Source organism: Bos javanicus, chromosome 15 (assembly GCF_032452875.1).
Source record: "Bos javanicus breed banteng chromosome 15, ARS-OSU_banteng_1.0, whole genome shotgun sequence".
Classification (NCBI taxonomy): Eukaryota; Metazoa; Chordata; class Mammalia; order Artiodactyla; family Bovidae; genus Bos; species Bos javanicus.
This window is the reverse complement of record NC_083882.1, coordinates 64405205-64425158: the sequence shown is the minus strand read 5'-3', so window position 1 is coordinate 64425158 and position 19954 is coordinate 64405205. Positions and strand designations below refer to the sequence as shown.

At 45.4% G+C, this 19954-nt stretch overlaps 1 protein-coding gene across 2 annotated transcripts in view; it reads right to left on the bottom strand.

Moving 5' to 3' along the window:
- KIAA1549L (KIAA1549 like) overlaps positions 1-19954 on the bottom strand; it is a 316042-nt gene that overhangs the window by 89347 nt on the left and 206741 nt on the right. For both annotated transcript variants that reach the window (XM_061381086.1, XM_061381085.1), the window contains exons 8-10: positions 19456-19515; positions 13391-13542; positions 8081-8252 (exon numbers count right to left, since the gene is read on the bottom strand). In XM_061381086.1, the coding sequence (XP_061237070.1) occupies positions 8081-8252; positions 13391-13542; positions 19456-19515 (384 nt within the window). The remainder of the gene's footprint in view (positions 1-8080; positions 8253-13390; positions 13543-19455; positions 19516-19954) is intronic.

The window sequence follows — 19954 nt, the reverse complement described above, 5'->3', positions numbered from 1 at the left end:
AAAGACCCCACCAGTAAGCATCACATGGTGAGGACCTGCCTGAGGAGCCAGCTGGTCTTTCTCTGACATCAACCACCCCTGACTTCCACTGGCACCTCATTAGCCAAGATTTACCTCTCCTCAGGCAGCTCTTGGCTCGGGAGTGCTATTAGTACAAAATAACTTCTTTTCCACAGTTTTTGTCAATCGGTGATTAATCACATTATTAACTTCTGAAAACAGCTCATTAGATAATGTGCTTCTGTTGACATTAAACATGTAATTGCTGCTGCTTTTAGTAATTCAGTATTTCTATGTGAGTTTTAGGCCATTAACATTTTTTAAAGCTTAATGCTTCTGTGAAAAATATCAATTTTGGCTATTCTATCCTGATGGGGAAAAATGTATAGTGTATCAGAACATGATACCCTAAATATATTTATATGTATTTTTTTCATTAGCAAGAATGAAATATTAACATGAGTTCAGCTTTTACTCAGCTTTATTGTTTTGATGGATGTGTGCAGTATGGAAAATCCTTTCACCTCTATTTAAATGAGGAAGGAATAAAGGTATGCTATGTACATTAATAAATTCATTTAACGGTCAAAGCGATAGTAAAGTTAGGTCAACTGAAGTCATCCAAACCTAATATATTCATTGGCATAATGATCTAAAACTACAAAGTCAGGTACAGAGGTGAAAAGGAACAAATGGCTATTTAATTTGCAACAATGTCAGAGGAAGGATAGGAAAATGAGACAACACATTCTGAGCTTCTACTGTGCGTTAGGCACTGCGATACACTCTTTGTCAGGCTTTTACTCTCATACCCATTTTGCAGATGAAGAAACTGAGCCCCAGGGAGGTTAGACTATGTTTTTTTTTAAACCATAAAAAGTCATTTCTCTGAAACATACAGTATAAGTCAGCTCTGAGTTAATGCATATGAATGGGAGTGTGTGCATGTATGAGTGCACACACACAAAGTATTGGTCAGAGCGAATGAACTCAATAGGTCCCTATAATCTGAACTCAGAAAGAATTACTCTCATGTAGAGCAAATGGTGATAGGAGAAGGATTCCATTCAAAAAAGTTCTCAGCTCGTCTTCATGACTCCCAAAACATGAGAAATCATGACTGGTGTGAGTAGACACAGGAAGGGTCTAACTCAGATCCCTGAAGCTGGGGAGAGCTCAGGCCCATTGTGCCCCTGCTCATGCGCTCTTGCGGCTCTCATCCCACTCAGGTGTGGCCCATGAGGCTCTACCGCTGGTGGCTCCTCTGCTGCATCTGTGACTCATCATTGCTGCTCTCTTCCATCAGGGACCTCCTCACTGGCTCTCAAACCCCACCCCTTCTCTGCCTGGAACTTTCTTCCCAGGTATCCTCAAGAAGCAACTCAAAGGTTGCTTCCTCAATATCGTCTTCACACCCCCAAACAATTTAAGATTGCAACCATTATCTCCTCGGCATCCTTCAGCCTCTTCCCTGCTTACTTTTTCTCCATGGTACTTACCAGCATATAACATATTATTCAGTTATTTTGTCTGCTTAATCTGCCCACTTAGGAATATAAGATCCATGTGGGCAGAGTGTTTGCCTGCTTGGCTCACAGCTGTATCTCCAGGGCCTAGAACAGTGCCAGACATATACTAGGTGCTCAAGAAATATTTGTTGAAAGAATGAGAGTTCCCTTTACTGAAGGGCCAGTCTATATAGCTTTCTTTAAGTGATATTTTTTGAGATCGATGTCTGACGGCCACATAAGGGAAACCAGTTCCTGCCCTGGTCTGCTTGTGTATGGGGAGAACTGTCCCTACGCCATCGGCTGGATAAGCTCTCTGAGGGACCCCTCACTCCAGATCCTGCAAAGAGAGCAGATGAAAACCTCCATCGGGAACGCAGCCACTTCTTTAGAAGTTACTGCTACCCCATTTCCCAGAGATGACATGAGGAGAGCGGGCATCACACATTCCACTGTAGGGCACTGACCATTTGCCCTGTGCTGTATGCTAAGTCACTTCAGTCGTGTCCAACTCTTTGCAGCCCCATGGACTATAGCCCACCAGGCTCTTTGTCCATGGGATTCTCCAGGCAAGAATACTGGGGTGGGTTCCATGCCCCTCTCCAGGGCATCTTCCTGACCCAGGGATCCAATCTGCATCTCTTCCATCTCCTACATTGGCAAGTGGGTTCTTTATCACTAGTGCCACCTGAGAAGCCCTGCACATCGGCCCTAGACCTAGCAATTTAGAAAACACTGGAACGCACAGTACGGGATAAGGAGGTGTCTGTTCAACACCGTGATTCTCCATTCAAAGTGCTGACCTTAGATTTACATCGCAGGCTGATTTAAGAACTATTAGGAGAAAATGCGGAGAAGGCAATGGCAACCCACTCCAGTACTCTTGCCTGGAGAATCCCATGGACGGAGGAGCCTGGTTGGCTGCAGTCCATGGGGTCTTAAGAGTCGGACAGGACTGAGTGACTTCACTTTCACTTTTCACTTTCATGAACTGGAGAAGGAAATGGCAACCCACTCCAGAATTCTTGCCTGGAGAATCCCAGGGACAGAGGAGCCTGGTGGGCTGCCGTCTATGGGATCACACAGAGTCGGACACGACTGATACAATTTAGCAGCAGCAGCAGGAGAAAATGAGATTTAAAACATCTCTTTCTCCTCTTCTTCATGGGTCTTAGTGTGTTCCTCATCTGGGTGGAAGCATTTCCCAGGGTCTGTCTTCTGCTTTGTACTCCCTCCAGGACCAGAATTTCTCCAGGATTTTAATTCTGTTCTGTATTTATAACATTCTCAAAGTCTATAGTGTTGACTTTAGCCTCTCTCCTGGGATTCAGACTAGGATTTCCAACAACTGTCCTAACTTCAGCCCTATATATCCCCCACAGCACCCTTTAATAGTCCATCACCTAGGTACTTCCCTCGTAGTCCAGTGGTTAAGACTCCATGCTTCCACTACAGGGGACTGGGGTTCGAACCCTGGTTTACAGGGGACATGGGTTTATACCCTGACCAGAACTAAGATCCCACATGCTATGCAATGTGGTGGGGGCCCTACCCCCCAAAAAAAGAACAAAAGAAAGTCCATCACCTAAACTCATCATGGCCCTAAGTGAATAAATCACACTCTCCCTCCTAAAAGAGCTTCTCCTCACCAACTCCCTCTCTAATTTTATTAACAGCACCCTGTACTCTGAATTATATAGGCTCTTAACCTTCAAATCACCTTTGCTTCTTCATAGACTCTCCTTGAGTCCTTCCACCTTATGGATAAATGAGACATTCAGCTACTACTTATTATGTGTTTAATAGGTGCCCCAGGGATATACTAAACCCTCTATATGCAATAATTATTTCATTTAAACCCCTAGTAGTTCTCCCAGGTCAGTGTTTTTATTTCTCCGTTTTGCAGATGAGGAAAATGTAGGTCAAAGAGGGTCACTCATTTGTCTCCTGTCTTATTGCAAAGGCTCTGCTCTCAACTGTTCTGCTATGGTGTCTTCCAACCACATGCCTCACTCATGGCCTGGCAAAGGCATTTAGCAAAGGTGGCTCCTAGGCTTTCACAAGAATAGAGCCAGGCAGTAACTGAGGCTGGATATTCAGAAAGGAATGAGATGTGGTACCTGCTTTTAAAGAGCTCATGAGGAAGAAAGCAAGAAAACAATTCATTTGGCCACTGGGATAAGGGCAATGAAGGCCCTTGGAACTTGGGGGAAGGGGTCACGCTTCAGCAGTCAGGGACAGGGAATGTGAAGAATGAACCTCCCGTGTGGCTGAAGCTCTGGGTCTGAAGGAAAGAAGAGTAGGCTGTACGATTGGGAAAGAAGCCTGGAGACCAGGCTGTGAAGGGATCTGAATGGTTGCTGCACACCTGTTGTGAAGGGCTTGGAAGGCCCACTTTAAGAAGCTTGGATTTTACTCTTGTGAACAGTGAAGAGCCACCAAATATTTTTTAAATGTTGTAAATGTACGATCAGAACCTGTGTTTATTATAATGACTCTAATTACAATGTAGACAGTACATTAGTGGCACAGAAGCTGAAGCTGAGTCATTTGGGAAGCACATGCAAAGTCCAAGAGGAGATAATGATGAAATGGAGAAGAAAAAACAGTTTGAGAATTACTCTAGAAGGGAGCTGGGAGGGCCAAGTGGATTTGAAGGAAACAAAAAAGTAAGGGTGAAGGCTAGCAGCTCTGAAGGCAGGTGGAACAGAGTTGAAATCCTGTCTCTCTGAGCCGCAGTCACGCCTCTAAGGTCCCTAGATGATCCTTCGACTCTCATTTCCAAAAGGCTCCAAGCACCTTCTAACTGCTGTGACTGCTGTCTCTGGCCCAAGCTCTTAAACCTTCCACTGTTCCCCATGCATTTCCATCAGTAAAGTCCCCTTAGCCTCAACCTCTTCTCCTGACACTTCATTCACCTCCCGGTCTAAATAAGGCCAGCTCTCCCATTGCTGCCCCTTCCCAAGTACAATGAGGCCGGGAGTAGAAGTAAGGAGGTCAAGGAACTGATCTCAAAGTAAAGGATGGGTTGGGGCAGGAGAAGTGGTGAAGAAGAGGAGACAATGAACCAGGTAAAAATCTCTAAAGGATGGACTTCCCTGGTTGTTCAGTGGTTGGGAGTCTGCCTCCCAATGCAGGGGATGCAGGTTCAGTCCCTGGTCTGGGAAGATTTCACATGCCATAGGGCAACTACGCCTGCGCACCACAACCACTGAGCCTGCACTCTAGTGCCTGTACCCTGAAGTAAGAAAAGCCACTGAAATGAGAAGCCCGTGCACCACAGCTAGAGAGTAGCCTGTACACAGCAACAAAGACCGAGGGTGGCCAAAAGTAAGTAAATTAATGTTAAAAAAAACTTCAAAGGACAGTGGGGTCAGCTTGGGGTCTAGAGGTGACTGCAATAAGGAGGGGGCAACTTTGAAGCATCTAGCATTTTTCCAGAATAGAAGAAATGGTCTGAACACAGCAATGAGGAGCTGGGAGGTGGGGAGCCTTCCTCTCTTATGGTGTTTCTCTAATCAGTTTGCTGATTCACAGTGTGTACCACCGCACCCAGGCTCAAATGTGCCCTGCCCCACAATCCTAAGCTCAGCTGCCTCCTTCACTTCATTATGACCCAAGAGAGCAGAAACAACCACAGAGATTCCTCAGGCTTCCAGTACCAAATGTACCATGTGACTGACACCCACACCCCTGCTCCGCTTGCCTTCCTGCTGCCAAAGGCTGGGCCATCCCCGCTCCTCGCTGAGTCTGACCCTCCACTTGTGCCGCCCCCTTGTCCATGTGTGGGCTTTATTCCTGCAAGGCTTGTCTCTCTTCTGCATTGTCAGTTTCTCCCTCTCTATTACAGTCTTACTACTCAAATGTACCCACTCTCTTTCATGTGGCCTCATTAATCTTCTCCCTTTGCTGTCCTTGCTTCCCCACCTCCACTGTCTCCTGGGCCCGCACCAGCTACTCTGTCTCCACTACCTATTCCTGGGAACTCCTCCTGCCAAGCTTTCCACCAAGCTCCAGTTTAGCAAGGCCACTTCATCTCCGTCCTTCCAGTCTCTGCCTCTTAAGAACAGAAGCTGATGCAACAGCTCAACTCCTTCTAAGACATTCACTTTCTTTGCCTGTTTCTGGACCCTACCTCCTCCTGGGTTTCCTCCATCTCCCTGGATGCTCCTTCTCAGGGTCCTTTGCTGGCTCCAGTTCTTCCCTCATGTAACTTCCCCAGGCCTTAATTTTCACCCTCTTCTCTTTAGTTCTAAATCGTGCTGAGTCTGGTTAATCTCATGAACTCCCTTAACTCTAAATGTTATCTGTGTTGATGACTCCTCCCAAGTTAGTATTTCCTGATCTCTACTTGCATGTATAAACTAACATGTTCAAAACCAAACTCTCAATTCCATCTGCCCATCCCCACCACTGCCCCACCGAACCACCTCCTCTCTGTACCTTCTGCATCTCAACAAGTGACACCAAAGTCAGTGCTCAAGCAAACACCTCGGAGTCAACCTTGAGTCTTTTGGCCCTCACCTTCTCCTACTCATACCCAATCCATTATCTTGTCCCACTGGTTCTGTCTGCAAAAATATGTAAAATATCTTCTCTGAGTCTCTACCTCTGACACATTCCTCTCTCACCTGGACACCTGCAGTGGTTTTCACTCCTACCCTCTACAATTCATTCTCCACCTGGAGAGATGGATAAAGAGCTGAGGATGGAGCCTGGGGACACACACATAAAGAGGATATAGCAGAACTGATTAGGTCATTGACCTGACCAGAGATGGGACGGAGCCCACAGGGAGGGAAGGACAGAGGTGCAGAGGAAGAGAATCTGAGTTAAAAACATTTTAAAGGCAAGACTGTAGAGGGTGATCATCATTTCTACGCAAAGATGTGTCTATGAGGATGTGCTGGCTGAGCAGAAGTGAGGGCCATAACAACACACGGGCTGGATCATCCCCATGGAAGCCACACCCACCGTGGATGAAGGCAGAAGATGAGGAGAGGAAAACAATGAGCCAGGTGTCAGGTTCCTAAGGAGTGTGGACACCAACTAGGAGATCAAGCTAGGCCTTCCAGGCCTAGAGCATGCTCCACGTGCTGCTGAATCTAACGTTTCTGCCACACAGTTGCTCACCTGCCTCACCTATTCCCTGGTTTCTCTGAAGCCCTTATTCGGGTCCCTAATGCCTGGGCCATCAGAAAGCCTCTTTAGTTCTGCCTTCTCTCAACCTGAACACTGACAACAGATTAATCTCCCTAGATAATGGGTACTTTCAATGATACTATTCCCCTGCACAGAAGTCTCCAATAGCTCCCCAGAACCAATCTCATCACTGTACAATCCCTTCCCTTGCCATGCAAGGCCTGAGTCTCCTAAGCAATGCTCATTTCTACCCCCATCATCTCCTCCTCATGCTTCGGTACTGCATGAAACTTGACTCCTTTTTTCCAAGCACTGCTGGTACCTTTCACTTCCCTTCTATTGCTCCTGCTTCTTCCTCTTTCTGGACTATACCCTCTTCCCCACCCTCGGCTGGATTCATAGCGTGCAATACAGTTAAGAACACACTTTGGAACTCAGATTCAGATTCCTGTCTTGGAGTTAATATCATGTCAAGTACTAATTCTGTGATATGAAGCAAGTTAGTATATATCCAAACCTGTCTTAGCCTAGGTTTCTTCATCTGTAACTGGGGGCTGAATAAAGTTGCCCCAGAGAAATAGAGAAAAATTAGAGTAAAGCAACAAGCATAGCAGCTGCCATGGGGAGGGCCCTCAAAGAGGCAGTTGTTATGTTTCATACCCTTTCTCTATTAATCCTTCCCAGATACCCCTTGAGAGCAATCTGTCCCTCTGTTGAGCCCTGTATCGATCACGTTGTCTCCTCGAAGCATCTCTGCATTCTACACCTTTATATCTGCATCGACACCTTCTTTGCTCTTTAAAGGCAGGGATTTAGCGAGTCTTGCCCACTTCTCTGTGTCCTCCAGCACAGTTCATGTAGGACTCTGGAAAGTTTACTGAATCAAATTACCTTTAATTCCCCAGCAGACAAATACAATCTCAGCAGTGGTGATTTTTCTAGCTGTTCACAAGACTCTACTGAGGAGGAAGAGTGGGTAGGACCTGGGGCAAAGCAGTATTACCATCACCCTAGTATCCAAAACACATCCCTTACCCAAAACCTGATAGCTACCTCATATCAGGGCTTCCCCGAGAGCTCCATTGGTAAAGAATCTGCCTGCAATGCAGGAGACCTGGGTTTGATCCCTGGGTTCGGGAGATCCCCTGGAGAAGGGAAAGGCTACCCACTCCAGTATTCTGGCCTAGAGAATTTCATGGACTGTATAGTCCATGGGGTCACAAAGAGTCGGACACAACTGAGCGACTTTCACTTTCACTCAAATCCTATTGCTTTAAACAATACAGGAAACAGCTGGTTGGTCTGAGAACCTTTCAGAATAGAAATATTTTTAGCTCTGGGTCTACTAACATGAGTTTAGGGACTCACTTGGATGAACAGGAAATATTTACTGATGTTAAAAATATTGAATAGAAAGACTGTCCCCTTACGGTCAGCTTGCAGAAGAACAACATGATGCAGAGTCAAGGCCATCCTTTGGGAGTCAATGGTGCTCAGGATCTTGGCAGCTGCAGTCCCCAGCAAAGGTTTCCCATTGTACAGGGTGTAGTAAGTCAGCTCCGCGGGGTCTTTGGGTCCTGGCACCCGCTGCATCTTTACCATCTTTCAGAAAAAGATAGGCTTTGTTTACAGGGCATTGTGCATCAACTCTGCAATTACTCACATGATCAGCAGGCTCGCTCCTGACTGTGAAGCCTTCTCCAGCTGAGTGGACCCATAACATATATTTAAGGCATCAACCTTCACATACCTCCCTAACACCGATGTCTCAAGGAACCCTACTATTGCTGGAAGAGGAAGGCAGGGAGGAGAAAACAGTCTTGAAAATACAAACATCTGGGAAGAACAGTTTGAGACGGAGAAGAAACGCTAAAGTGGTCAAGTCTTCCAGCCTCCAGAGAGCTCTGGCCTCATTTGAAAATAGGCCTCCACATGAATTCAGGGCATGTTAAGTTATGCTCAAACAAGATTTCTGATTTCAAATTCCTGCAATTGCCAGAGAAGGGGAAAAAAAATGAACTTCTAGGTCTACAATCCAAAAGGTCTCTGATAAGAGCAGGGTTTGGAGACTCAAAGTTCTTTTTCTAAAATAACCTTTGTTGCTTTTTCTCACTGCCCTACGGAGAATTTGAAAATACAGAAAAGCATCGAGAAATGAAATAAAATAAAAACAACCTGTAACCCCCTCCACAAGCTAATTACTATCATCATTTTAGAGTATTTGCTACTATTTTTTTTCATTTATCATTTTACAAAATTATTTATCATATTTCCTGTATAAGATTATATATTGCCATTTTTACTTGCATCCATAGGGGCTTAATTATAATAAAAGCATAAACGTTAGTTTCTACATGGCATTCCAAGGCATACCTCGTAAACTTACTTACCAATCCTTTATTGTTAAACACCTAGATTGTTACTCATTTTTCAGTATTGTAACTAACAATTGATAATCACACATAAAACATAAATTTTAATACCTACATAATGTTCTACTGTGTGCATGTGTCATAAACTTCACTAAACCTTCATTTGTGGACATTTAGGTTGTTATCAAGTTTTCACTAGCATAATTCACCATTGATAAATATGGCATCATGTAAGTATTTCCCAAAGTGTATCTGACAGATTATGAGTTTCACAGGATATCAAAAGAGGTAACAAAAATGTTTATAGCAGCATTGCTCATAATAGCTAAAAAAAAAAATACAAAAATTCAGAAGTCTCTAACAGTAGGGTGGATAAATGAATTATAGTACTGTTGCACAATTAAATATTATAGAGTAGTAGAACTGTGGCTCTTTGATCCAATATGGGTGAATACAAAGCCTGATATGGAGCAAAAGAGACAAATTACAGAATATGAAGTTCAAAAACAAACAAAACCAGATGATGCACTGCTTACGGATACACATGAGAATGGTAAAATCTATACAGAAAACACAGGCATGATTTAATACAAAATCCAGAAGCACATTCAACGCTGGTAGAAAGGAAGCAAGTAGGTATAATCAGAAAAGACACAGAGAAAGCTTCTGGGGTAAGGTGACAGTAATTCTCTTTGGGTTGTGGGTTCTTTTTTTATTAGTGTTCTTTAAACTCTGCATATTTTTATGCTCCTGAGTATGTATGCTACAAATAACAATTAAAAATAAATATTACTACAATCCAATAAAAAATGGCTTTTAAAATAATCTGACCAGACATTTCACAAAGAAAGATATCTGAGGAGCCAATAAGCATGTTTTTTTAGATGCTCAATGAGGAAATTAAACTAAAACCCATAAGGCATCACTATCAACCACCAGAATGACTAAAATAAGAAGGGCTGACAACCCTGTGTCAATGAAGACTTGGGGTAACTCCATATCCGGTTGGTGGGAGCATCAGACAGTACACTCTGGGGAAAGGTCTGGTGGTTTCTCACAGAATTTGTATACACCAACCCTGTGAACCACTCCTGCATACCCAAGAGAAATGACAGCGCATGTCCAAAGAAAGGCTTGCAGAAGAGGGTTCAGAGAAGTTTTGCTTATTGTAGCTAAAAATTGGGAAAAGCCCAGGTGTCCATCAACAGAAGCATGGATAAACAATGCTTGGATAAACAACCTGTAGTATAGTTCATACAAGGGAATGTCACTCAGCAATAAAAAGCAATAAACTACTGAATAAAAGAACAACATGGATGAATCTCAAAAACACTCCAGAGTCAAAAGACTACACAAAAGGGAGTCTACTGTAGGATTTCATTTATATGAGGTTTTAGAACAGTCCAAACTGATTCATGGTATGGAAATGATATATGTTATCAAATATAAGATGGTAACGTCATACACAGTTAATGGTAGAACCGAGATGTTGAGTATATGTGTGTTTACATCATAATTTTTGGAACTTTTCTGTGAGTTTACAAATGGTCATAATAAAATGTCAGGGAAATGTAGATATTATTATAAACAAGGGTCTTGAAAGTGAAAGTGAAGTTGCTCAATCATGTCCGACTTTGCGACCCCATGGACTATAGCCTATCAGGCTCCTCCATCCGTGGGGGTTTCCAGGCAAGAGTGCTGGAGTGGATTGCCATTTCCTTCTCCAGGGGATCTTCCTGATGGTACTTAAATTTAGAAACCAGCATATTGCAGAAAGGCAAGGAGATTACTTGCAGGTCTTTTGAGAGTCTTTGTATGTTAATATACCTTTGGAATCTTTAAGAATGCTCTAGAGGATGCAGCCTTACCCAAACTGACCTGGTCAGATGGGCACCTTATAAAAGCATTTTCCGGACACTCTGAGAAACAGTGCTCTCACCTCTTTATCTTTGTGTTCACCTTTATCTTCTCAAAAGGAATTTCTAGGGGTGAGGTTGTGACCATCTAAAAGGTTCTTGTCTAAATCACTCACATGTTCTCCCATTTACTGAGTTTGAGGGTGCCCACTTCACTGCATCCCCATCAACACTGGATAGTACCAATTCACTCACTTTTAGTAGGTGAAAAGGGCATCTTGTGGTCGTTAGAACTTGCATTGCTTCGATGACAAATAGAGTTACACAATTAAAAATGCTTACTGGTCCTATGTATGTCTTCTTTGGACTCACTTTTTCAAATATATCCACTAGAGAAATATCTTTAGATTCTAGACATTTAAATTTCCATATTCATGAAGGTGGCTCATCTTTAAAAATGATCTGAGCCCAGATGAAAGGCTTCTCTGCATGACGGATGATGCAAGCTCTACAGAGTGAATTTTATTTGGGAAACTGGGGGTGTTATTTCTGTCCCCAGTGGGAGAGGAGGTAGGGAGAGCATTAATATAACCAGGTATGAGATGAATGAACATTCAAGCAACTAATAACTTCGCTCAATTTCAATTTAACAGCAGATTCTTCCTAGCAAATTCCTCCAAGGATGATGTTGGAAGGTGATCTACACCCTTGGGAAATTGGAGATTTGCAGAAATAAATCCCTAGTTACTTCACTCAGGTTTTCCAGGTAACAAAAGGGGTCACACACACTGAATACTCAGGAAAAAAGAGGAAAAAACACCTTGCTGGGCTCTTTTAGGCACTTAGAATGTGTTGCGTTTCTTAGGTTAACAAATAATCGTGAGTGTAGGGGGATTCTTTCTCCCACTTCAGTTAAGGCAAACTCCATTTCAACTGTCTGAATCCCAGAGACTTCCTTTCTGTTACTTGGAGAAATGTGAATTATAGGGCTCACATGGACCCCCACAAACCTGGCACATGAAATTAACGACCGCTTTACCTCATCACGAGGCTGTCTTAGACCCCAAAGACTTTTAGAACCGAAGCAACGTTCAATAGGACAAGAGGCCAAATATACCAACTGCGAATGGGGTACCTGGAGTCTCCCTAAGGGGTGGGATGTTGACTGATGTAGGAAACTTTGTTCCAAAAGATGGGTTGCTTGTACTTCCAAGATTGCCTGGGGACATGATCTGCAGACAGACTATGGTAATGTCTGTAATTTCCTTTAAAGTGTTCTCTTAGACAATGCAATACCATGCATGTGTGTTTGGGTTAAGTTATACCCTAGATGTGGTCAGTCACCAATCAGGAGTTCACACCCCAGGGGCAGTTGGCTAAATGCCATAGAAGAAGCCCACTCTCTAGAAATGCCTGCCAGAAGTGCTTCTATAACTTGATACCTTGCTCCACAGAGCTTTGATTAGCATAACAAATGTTGGAAATGGATTCTCATTGGGTAGAAGTAGTGGTACTCAAGATACGTGGATTGGTTAGAATATGCTGGAGACAGTCCCACTCTTGCTTGAACTGGATAAAGAATCTAGAGTGGCTCAGAGCCTCTACCCTCAGGATGGTATCTCTGTTGGGTTCCCTCTGAAGCAGACTCTGAGAAGAGCTGAATGCTTGTCATTTATTGAAGAGGTGCAGAGAACTGATGGAGTGGTGGGAGGTCGGAAATGAGCTGACAAGGGGTGCATTAGGAAGTGAGTCACCACGGTGGGAAACCAAAGCTTAATTCTGTGGGAAAGCTCTGCTGGTGATCCTAAAGCACACTTTTCAGAATTCCCCCAGCCAAGAAACCAAAGAGCCGTGGTATTTATACCCCCACTGCCAGTGAAGTCCCAAGTACTTCCAGCCAGCCATGACTGGGCAAAGTGGGTTCTGGCATCTCAAGAGCAGCCCTTGAATAAAATGATGCTGGAAGTCTACCAGCCTTCATAGAAATGGTAAGCAAGTATGGGCAGGGCCCCAGCAGTGTCTGCTATAGTGTATTCCCCTAAATCTCAGTGTGGTCAAGTGTACCTTATAAATGGAGAGGGCTCTGTTTGTTGAAACAGACATGACAAGGCCAACAGAACCCCACTTTTGGAAGGCTGATGAGTGTTTCTGCTGATCACAGCCATGGTGCTGAGAGGCCTGAAAGCTGGGACCTCATCCAGCCTCCGGAGCAGGTTGCGGGGGAGCTGACACTTACTAATAATGCTTTGTTGAATAAATATGCACGTGTGGGCAGCATGTCTTCTGAGACCTGCTTCCCCCTGCAATCCAGAGTGAGACAGTCGGGAGAGCAGCTCTCACCCTCCTTCACAATGTCAATGATTATGACCACCAACCCCACAAAAGTAAGAGCAGTGTGGATTAACCGGCCTCATCAGCTTGTGGTGTGCACGCACCTCGGCAAGCAGCACAATCTACCTCAGCTCAGGAAGCACGTTTCCATACCTTTCTTATAGGCTTTGCACGCACCCACCTGTACGGTGTAGCTTCCCAGAGTGGTGGCCCGTTTAAACCGCCGGCCTTGCTGCTGGGACATCATGAACAGCTGGGCCAGGCGCTGCTCCATGACCCGGGCGAAGCTCTGGTTGTGCAGGCCCACCAGGGAATTGTCCACGCCCTGCAGCACTGGACACAGAAGACAGAGGCACTGTCAGGGGAGAGGCTCACTGCTGACTCAGAAGCCACGGCCACCAGGGCCGGGCCTGCACCAGCTGTAAGGGCCGTGGGCCTGAACCCCTGTTAGGGTCTGGCCATCCTTCCCTCTCGACGCCCCAGGGCTTAGGAATCACTATCCGCTTGTTTGAGACACTGAAGAGCTATGTGACTTGTCTAAGTTCACACAGCTAGTAATCAGCAAAGCCGGGGCTTAAGCCCAAACCCCTGGAACCCTGCCTTCACAAACTGGGACAGGCGTAATGACCCAAACTTGTTGTACTAGGTCCCAACCTTTTTAAGATAGTCTGTTCAGTCAGAGTCTGTATGGGAACACAGCATTGCTGCAGAACAGCTGATTGGATTTCTTGGTGGTTCCTGGTTCAGTGCTACCCTAATTCTACTCTTCTTTCCAACAGCTTTGCTGAAGGATCTAAGCTCCATCCTGCTACTCAGCCCCGTCCATGTGGGTAAGCCACCCTGCTGTGTTGTCATCCCCTCCCTCGTCAGTGGGGACCTTTCAGGGCTCACTCCTAAAGTTGCCCAGGGTCCCAGGGTCTCCTGACTTGAGAGCAGGATCGTGTGATCAAAGGAGTGGGCTCTCTCAGCACTGGCACTTGCCAGCTGGGGGACTTTGGGCAAACCACTGGCCCTCTCAGAGTCCAAGTCCTTCTTTGTAAAATGGAATAAGAAAGGCTACATCAAAGCAAATATATTTCTAGTGGGCTTTAAGGTTGAGATGAGATGTATATAGCAGTGTAGCACAGAGCCTCCTGTGTGGAAGGTAAATGAAACCCTCTCTTTCTACCCTTCCTCCACTTCTGGACTTTATCCACACCCGGAGTATCTGTAATCAGTAAGTAAAGCACTGATACGGAATTCCAGGCTATGGCTGGTGCCTGGAGGAGGATTTTAATGAACGCCAGGACCATCCTAGAACTGCTGCAGTCACTTACTATGGGGGCGACTGCCTTTATGCTGTCTATTCCCCAAGCCAGCCCTTCTTCCAAGTCCCTTGGGAAGAAGCACACTTCTCCCCAAACACCTAAAACACTCCCTCCAAACACAGTCATCCCTGAAAATAAAAATGCTAAAAGCAATTCTCATCTTCCTAGACCAAAACTTACACGGGCTGGGGATGTAATACAAGATTTTTCATTTAGCAGAGTTTGTTCTACTACACTCCAGCCAAGGACCATTAATACCACCCTGTCTACTGGGATCTGAAAAGAGCCTGGATATAAAGGCCATATTGTTACTATGATGGCATTCTAACAGGGCCAGAACAAGGCACAGATGACAATGAGATACAGACAGCAATGTCGAAACTGACCATGAGAAAAGTGAAACCCACAGCTGAGTTTCAGAAGTTATTTCTTTGAAACCACAAATCCTAAAAAAAATCCCCATGAAAGGCATAAAGCAGCTTTCCTCCCCAGGGCTCTCATGAGGGACTCCCAGCTCAGCAGAATTCCTGCAAACTCCTGCAAACATTCCTGTGCCTCCCACGGTGGTGGGTCCCAGAAAGGCCCCTCCAAGCCCTCCTCGCACAGCTGTCAGGCTGAGGAAGGGCTGACCCACCTCCTGACCCCAGGAGGAGAGCTCGTGTTCTTTCAAGTTCAAAGATACGCCTCCCATAAAACGACAGCGCCAACTGCTGCAGGATTACTCCTATGCTGGCCTCTCCTCACCAGGGGACAAGGGTGAGAGAGGGAATGCAGGACGGTTGAGGGGTGTCACCATGAGTTACTTTAGAGACATCCCAGTGGTGATGCAGAAAGCGCAGACATCAAAGAAGAGAAGAGTCAAAGCCTCCAGGTGACAAACCGTTTCGGAAATAGACAGTGGTGATGGCTGCACAATTCTGTGAACGTACTTAATGCTGCTGTGTTGTACACTTAGAAAAATGGTACCAATGAATCTAGTCCCAGGGCAGGAATAGAGACGCAGATGTAGAGAACAGACTCGCAGACGCTTGGGGGGAAGAAGAGGGTGGGACAAATTGGGAGAGTAGCTTTGACATATATACACTGCTGCTGCTGTCGCTGCTAAGTCGCTTCAGTCGTGTCCGACTCTGTGCAACCCCATAGACAGCAGCCCACCAGGCTCCCCCGTCCCTGAGATTCTCCAGGTAAGAACACTGGAGTGGGTTGCCATTTCCTTCTCCAATGCATGAAAGTGAAAAGTGAAAGTGAAGTCGCTCAGTTGCGTCCGACTCTTAGCGACCCCATGGACTGCAGCCTACCAGGCTCCTCCATCCATGGGATTTTCCAGGCAAGAGTACTGGAGTGGGGTACCATCGCCTTCTCCCATATATACACTACCATGTATAAAATAGCTAGCTAGTAGAAGCTGCTATATAGCACAGGGAGCTCAGCTCGGTGCTCTGTAACAACCTGAAGCTGAGGGATCAGAGTGTGGTGGTGGGAGAGAGGTCCAAGAGGGAGGGGATATATGTATACATATAAATGATCCACTTTGATGTATAACAGAAACTAACACAACATCGTAAAGCAATTATACTCCAATAGAAAATAATTTTTTAAAAGGTTAAAACGATAAATCACATGTTATGTGTATTTTACCACAATTTTAAAAATTGAGAGAAAAAAAATGCCTCCAGGGAAGTGCAGGAAGTTACGGGAACCTGCCACAGAGTTCCACGGAATCAACAGCTGGGCAGCTCCCACGTGCCTCATGGCTCTGTCTGCAAAGACGATGTGTCCTTCCTAAGGACAGTCTTCCAGCTGGATAAGAGCTGGGGGCTGGAGCCGGGAGCCTGGGTTTGAATCCTGATGCCCCCCGACTGAGTGTTCTTGGGCAAGTTCCTCTGGGCCCAGTTCCTCATCTGAAAACACGGTTATCATAAGCTACTCCTGACCATATCATGAAGAACAGAATACTTTATAAAAGAAAACTGCTTCTAGCATAGTGCCATAAAGCCCTTGAGAGGATGCCCACAAGCAGTAGCTGTTGTTGCTCAAAGGCACCTCCTGCTTCGCTAGACAGGTCCTCAGCAGAGGAAGGAATTGCCTGGAAAACACAGAGCTGTGTTCCAGGACTACAGCTCCTCTCCTTTCTCCTGAGAAGCCCAGTGGCCTCAGGCTCCTGGCCTGGGGAATGGGTTGAACAAAGCTATCTTCATCTCTCCGTTCCCAATCTCCTACCCCTTCTAGAAATGACGGTAAAAGTTGGTGGTGACTGCCCACAGGTCTAGAAAGTGGTCATGGGCCAAAGGGAAGGCAGGAGGGTCCTCCTGAAACCTGAAACTCTTCCCCTCTCTCCCTGCCCCTCAAGTAGAAATCAACTGGTCCAATGAGCCCCGAACACAGTGTTGAGATGGGTTGGGTGGGGGGTCATTGTGTATGCTGATTACCAACAGCAGCACCAGTGATAACAAGTGAGGGATGTCCAGGTGAGTGGGCGGGGGTCAAGTCGCAAGAGAATCCTGAAAACAAGACCATGTATGGAGCCTTTTATTAAACACGTGTCACTCAGACAGAGGTACCTGAGGAAAGGACAAAACAAGAGGTTGACAAGGACAGGGTGTCTTACCATCAAACGTCAATATTAAAGTTAGAGAAGGGGGGGGTATGTATCTGCAAGTTTAAAAAAAAGCATTCCTTGGGCAGGGAACATGATTTTATAAGTGTTACATAACCTGCTGGCTTCAAAAATGTGTTGCTGGGTTAGCACTGTCTCTCTTGGGCATAAGCTCTGGTGGGTCGCTGCTGTTTTCCTTTGTAAACACATTTCTTTTGTTGGCTTTCTTCGCAGGTAAAATAATCTCTGCAAATCCATGGCCTTGCAGGGCAGAAAGAAACACAATTTTCTGCAGTTTAGGAGAGGTCTTGAGCAGGCTTCACCGAGCTCCTAGTTAGTATTCCAGCCAGCACCCACTTACTGCTTGTTTGGGACCGCCAGGGAGGGAGGAGACAGGGAAGGGAAGAGGGAGGCTGGGGAGGGCCTGCTTGTCCAGGCTCATCTTCCAGGACTTGCAAAATCTTGCTCCCTCTTTGTTATGGGCGGAGTTGTTTCCCCCACACCCCATCTGATGATGTTTTATCCCCCAGGACCTCAGAATGTGACTGTTTGGGATAGGGCAATTAAGATACAATGAGGTCATTAGGGTGGCGCCTAGTCCTAAATGACTGGTATCCTTGTAAGAAGAGGAAATTAAGACACAGACCTGCACAGAGGGAAGGTGGATGTTTTCCAAGCCAGGGAGAGAGAACCTCAGAAGCAAACAACTCTGCTGACACCTTGATATTAGACCTCCAGCCTCTTGAGTTATGAGAAAATAAATTCCTGTGGTTGAAGCCCCCACCCTCACCCCCCAGCCTAGGGTAGCAGCTCTAGCAGACCAACACCTTCCTGTCCCTCCCCTTGAAACCGAGGAGGACCCTTTGGGGCTCCTGGGCATGGAAGCCTTTCTGTCCCCATTTCTTGTAGGCAAGACTCCAGCCACTGTAACCTTCCCCAAGTTCCAAAGGGCAGATCCAGAACAGCTGCTAATGAAGGAGAGAGCTGCCACAAAACCACGTGAGGCAAGATTTACAGGGACCAGAGAAGTGCGTCAAGAATAGGAGACCAACCACCTGAGACCCCGGGCGTGCTAAGTCGCTTCAGTCACGTCCAACTCCTTGCAACCCTATGGACTGTAGCCCTCCAGGTTCCTCTGTCCATGGATTCCCCAGGCAAGAATACTGGAGGGGGTTGCCATGCCCTCCTCCAGGGGATCTTCCTAACCCAGAGATTGAACCCACGTCTCTTACATCTACTTGCATTGGCAGGCAGGTTCTTTACCACCAGCACCACCTGGAGACCCTACACACACCTTAATCTTTTTAGCAACCCTACCTTGAACTATTGCTATAAAACCCTACCTTGAACTATTGCTATAAAACCCCTCATCAAATCCTCCCAGGTTGGGACATGTAGTTTTTTGAGGCAGGAGCTTGCGGTATACCCTGCTAGCAAAGCAATGAAGCTATCCATTTCTACTTCACTCCAAACTGCCTCTGAGATTCAATTTGGCACCAGTGAACAGAGAAGCTGAGCTTTCGGCACCACCCTTAATGACCCAGCTAGTCACTCTGCCTCCTACAAGCTTCTGTTCTCTGCTTCTAATCCTTGCTTCTCTAATTTTCAGAGCTACTGTCTGGCTTTTGAAAAACACAAACAAGAACTTTTTTTGCTGTTTCATAAATCTCAGCTAGAAAATGTCAAGGAAAATGCCACCCAAACACCCTTCTACTTCCGTCCGCCTTCACTGTCAGGACACGCTGGGCTTCAACAGGATCAGTGTGGGTGTGCCCAGGGAGAGAGAAAAGTGCATGCCTGGCATTCCTCTGACTTCCACTGGGTTTTGTAGGGCAGTGCAGAAAGGCCTACGATCTTTAAACAAATAGACAACCATTCGCATGGACATGCCCCAGCCCTCCACAGCTTAATGCTCTTCCTTCTGATGGATGCATGTTTTGCAAGAAGAAGGCTCCAGACTAGGACTTTCAAGGTAGCTGTTTTGAACTGATTATTTAACACCCATCTTCAGTGTGATGTCTTTTTTTTTTTTTAATTTTTAATTGAAGGATAATTACAACATTGTGTTGGTTTCTGCCTCAACATGGATCAGCCACAGGTATATACATGTCCACTCCCTCTTCAGCCTCTCTCCCACCTCCCACCCCAGCTGACCCCCTCTAGGTTGTCACAGAGCCCAGGTTCTTATCTCAGTTTACTCCATTTCTGGTCCTATGGAAGGAACTCCTTGGCTTATAAAGCAGAATCCAAGAAAAGATGCCAATTCTATCACTGAAAGGCAAGCAAGCTTTTAAAAATAAACCAACCTGACAGGGTGAAAGGAGCAAAGAAAGAAGAGATTACCTGTAATTACCCAGTAGTCTCTCGTTGTTTCTGATATATCAAGGTTGGGGTATTCCAGCGCTAAAACAAACAAGAAACACACCAAATTACTTTCATAAGTTTTATATATAGATTTTGTTCAGGGAAATAGACACAGCTGACAAAATACCAAGCAGCTAAATCCTGCTCTATCATTCTTGGGAACTCTAGGACATACAGCCTGAAACTTGCTTTTCAGAAAACTAAAATACTCAGTAAAGGGCTAACTTTCAGAAGAGTTTTCTAAGGCTTTTGGGTGTCTGCTTTCAGCTTTTCCATCCAAACCTTCTTAAGGCAAAACAATTTTACTGTCAAGACCTTCAACGAGAACCTGTCAACTATAGCCTTCTTTTTAAAAAAATTACCCATCGTAACATATTTTTAGGAATAATTATTTCTTGAATGGATCTTTCCAAAGACTAAGTTTAGTAGCTAAATGTTTGCAAGCAATGGTCCCATTTCTTTATAGTGTGGTGACCAT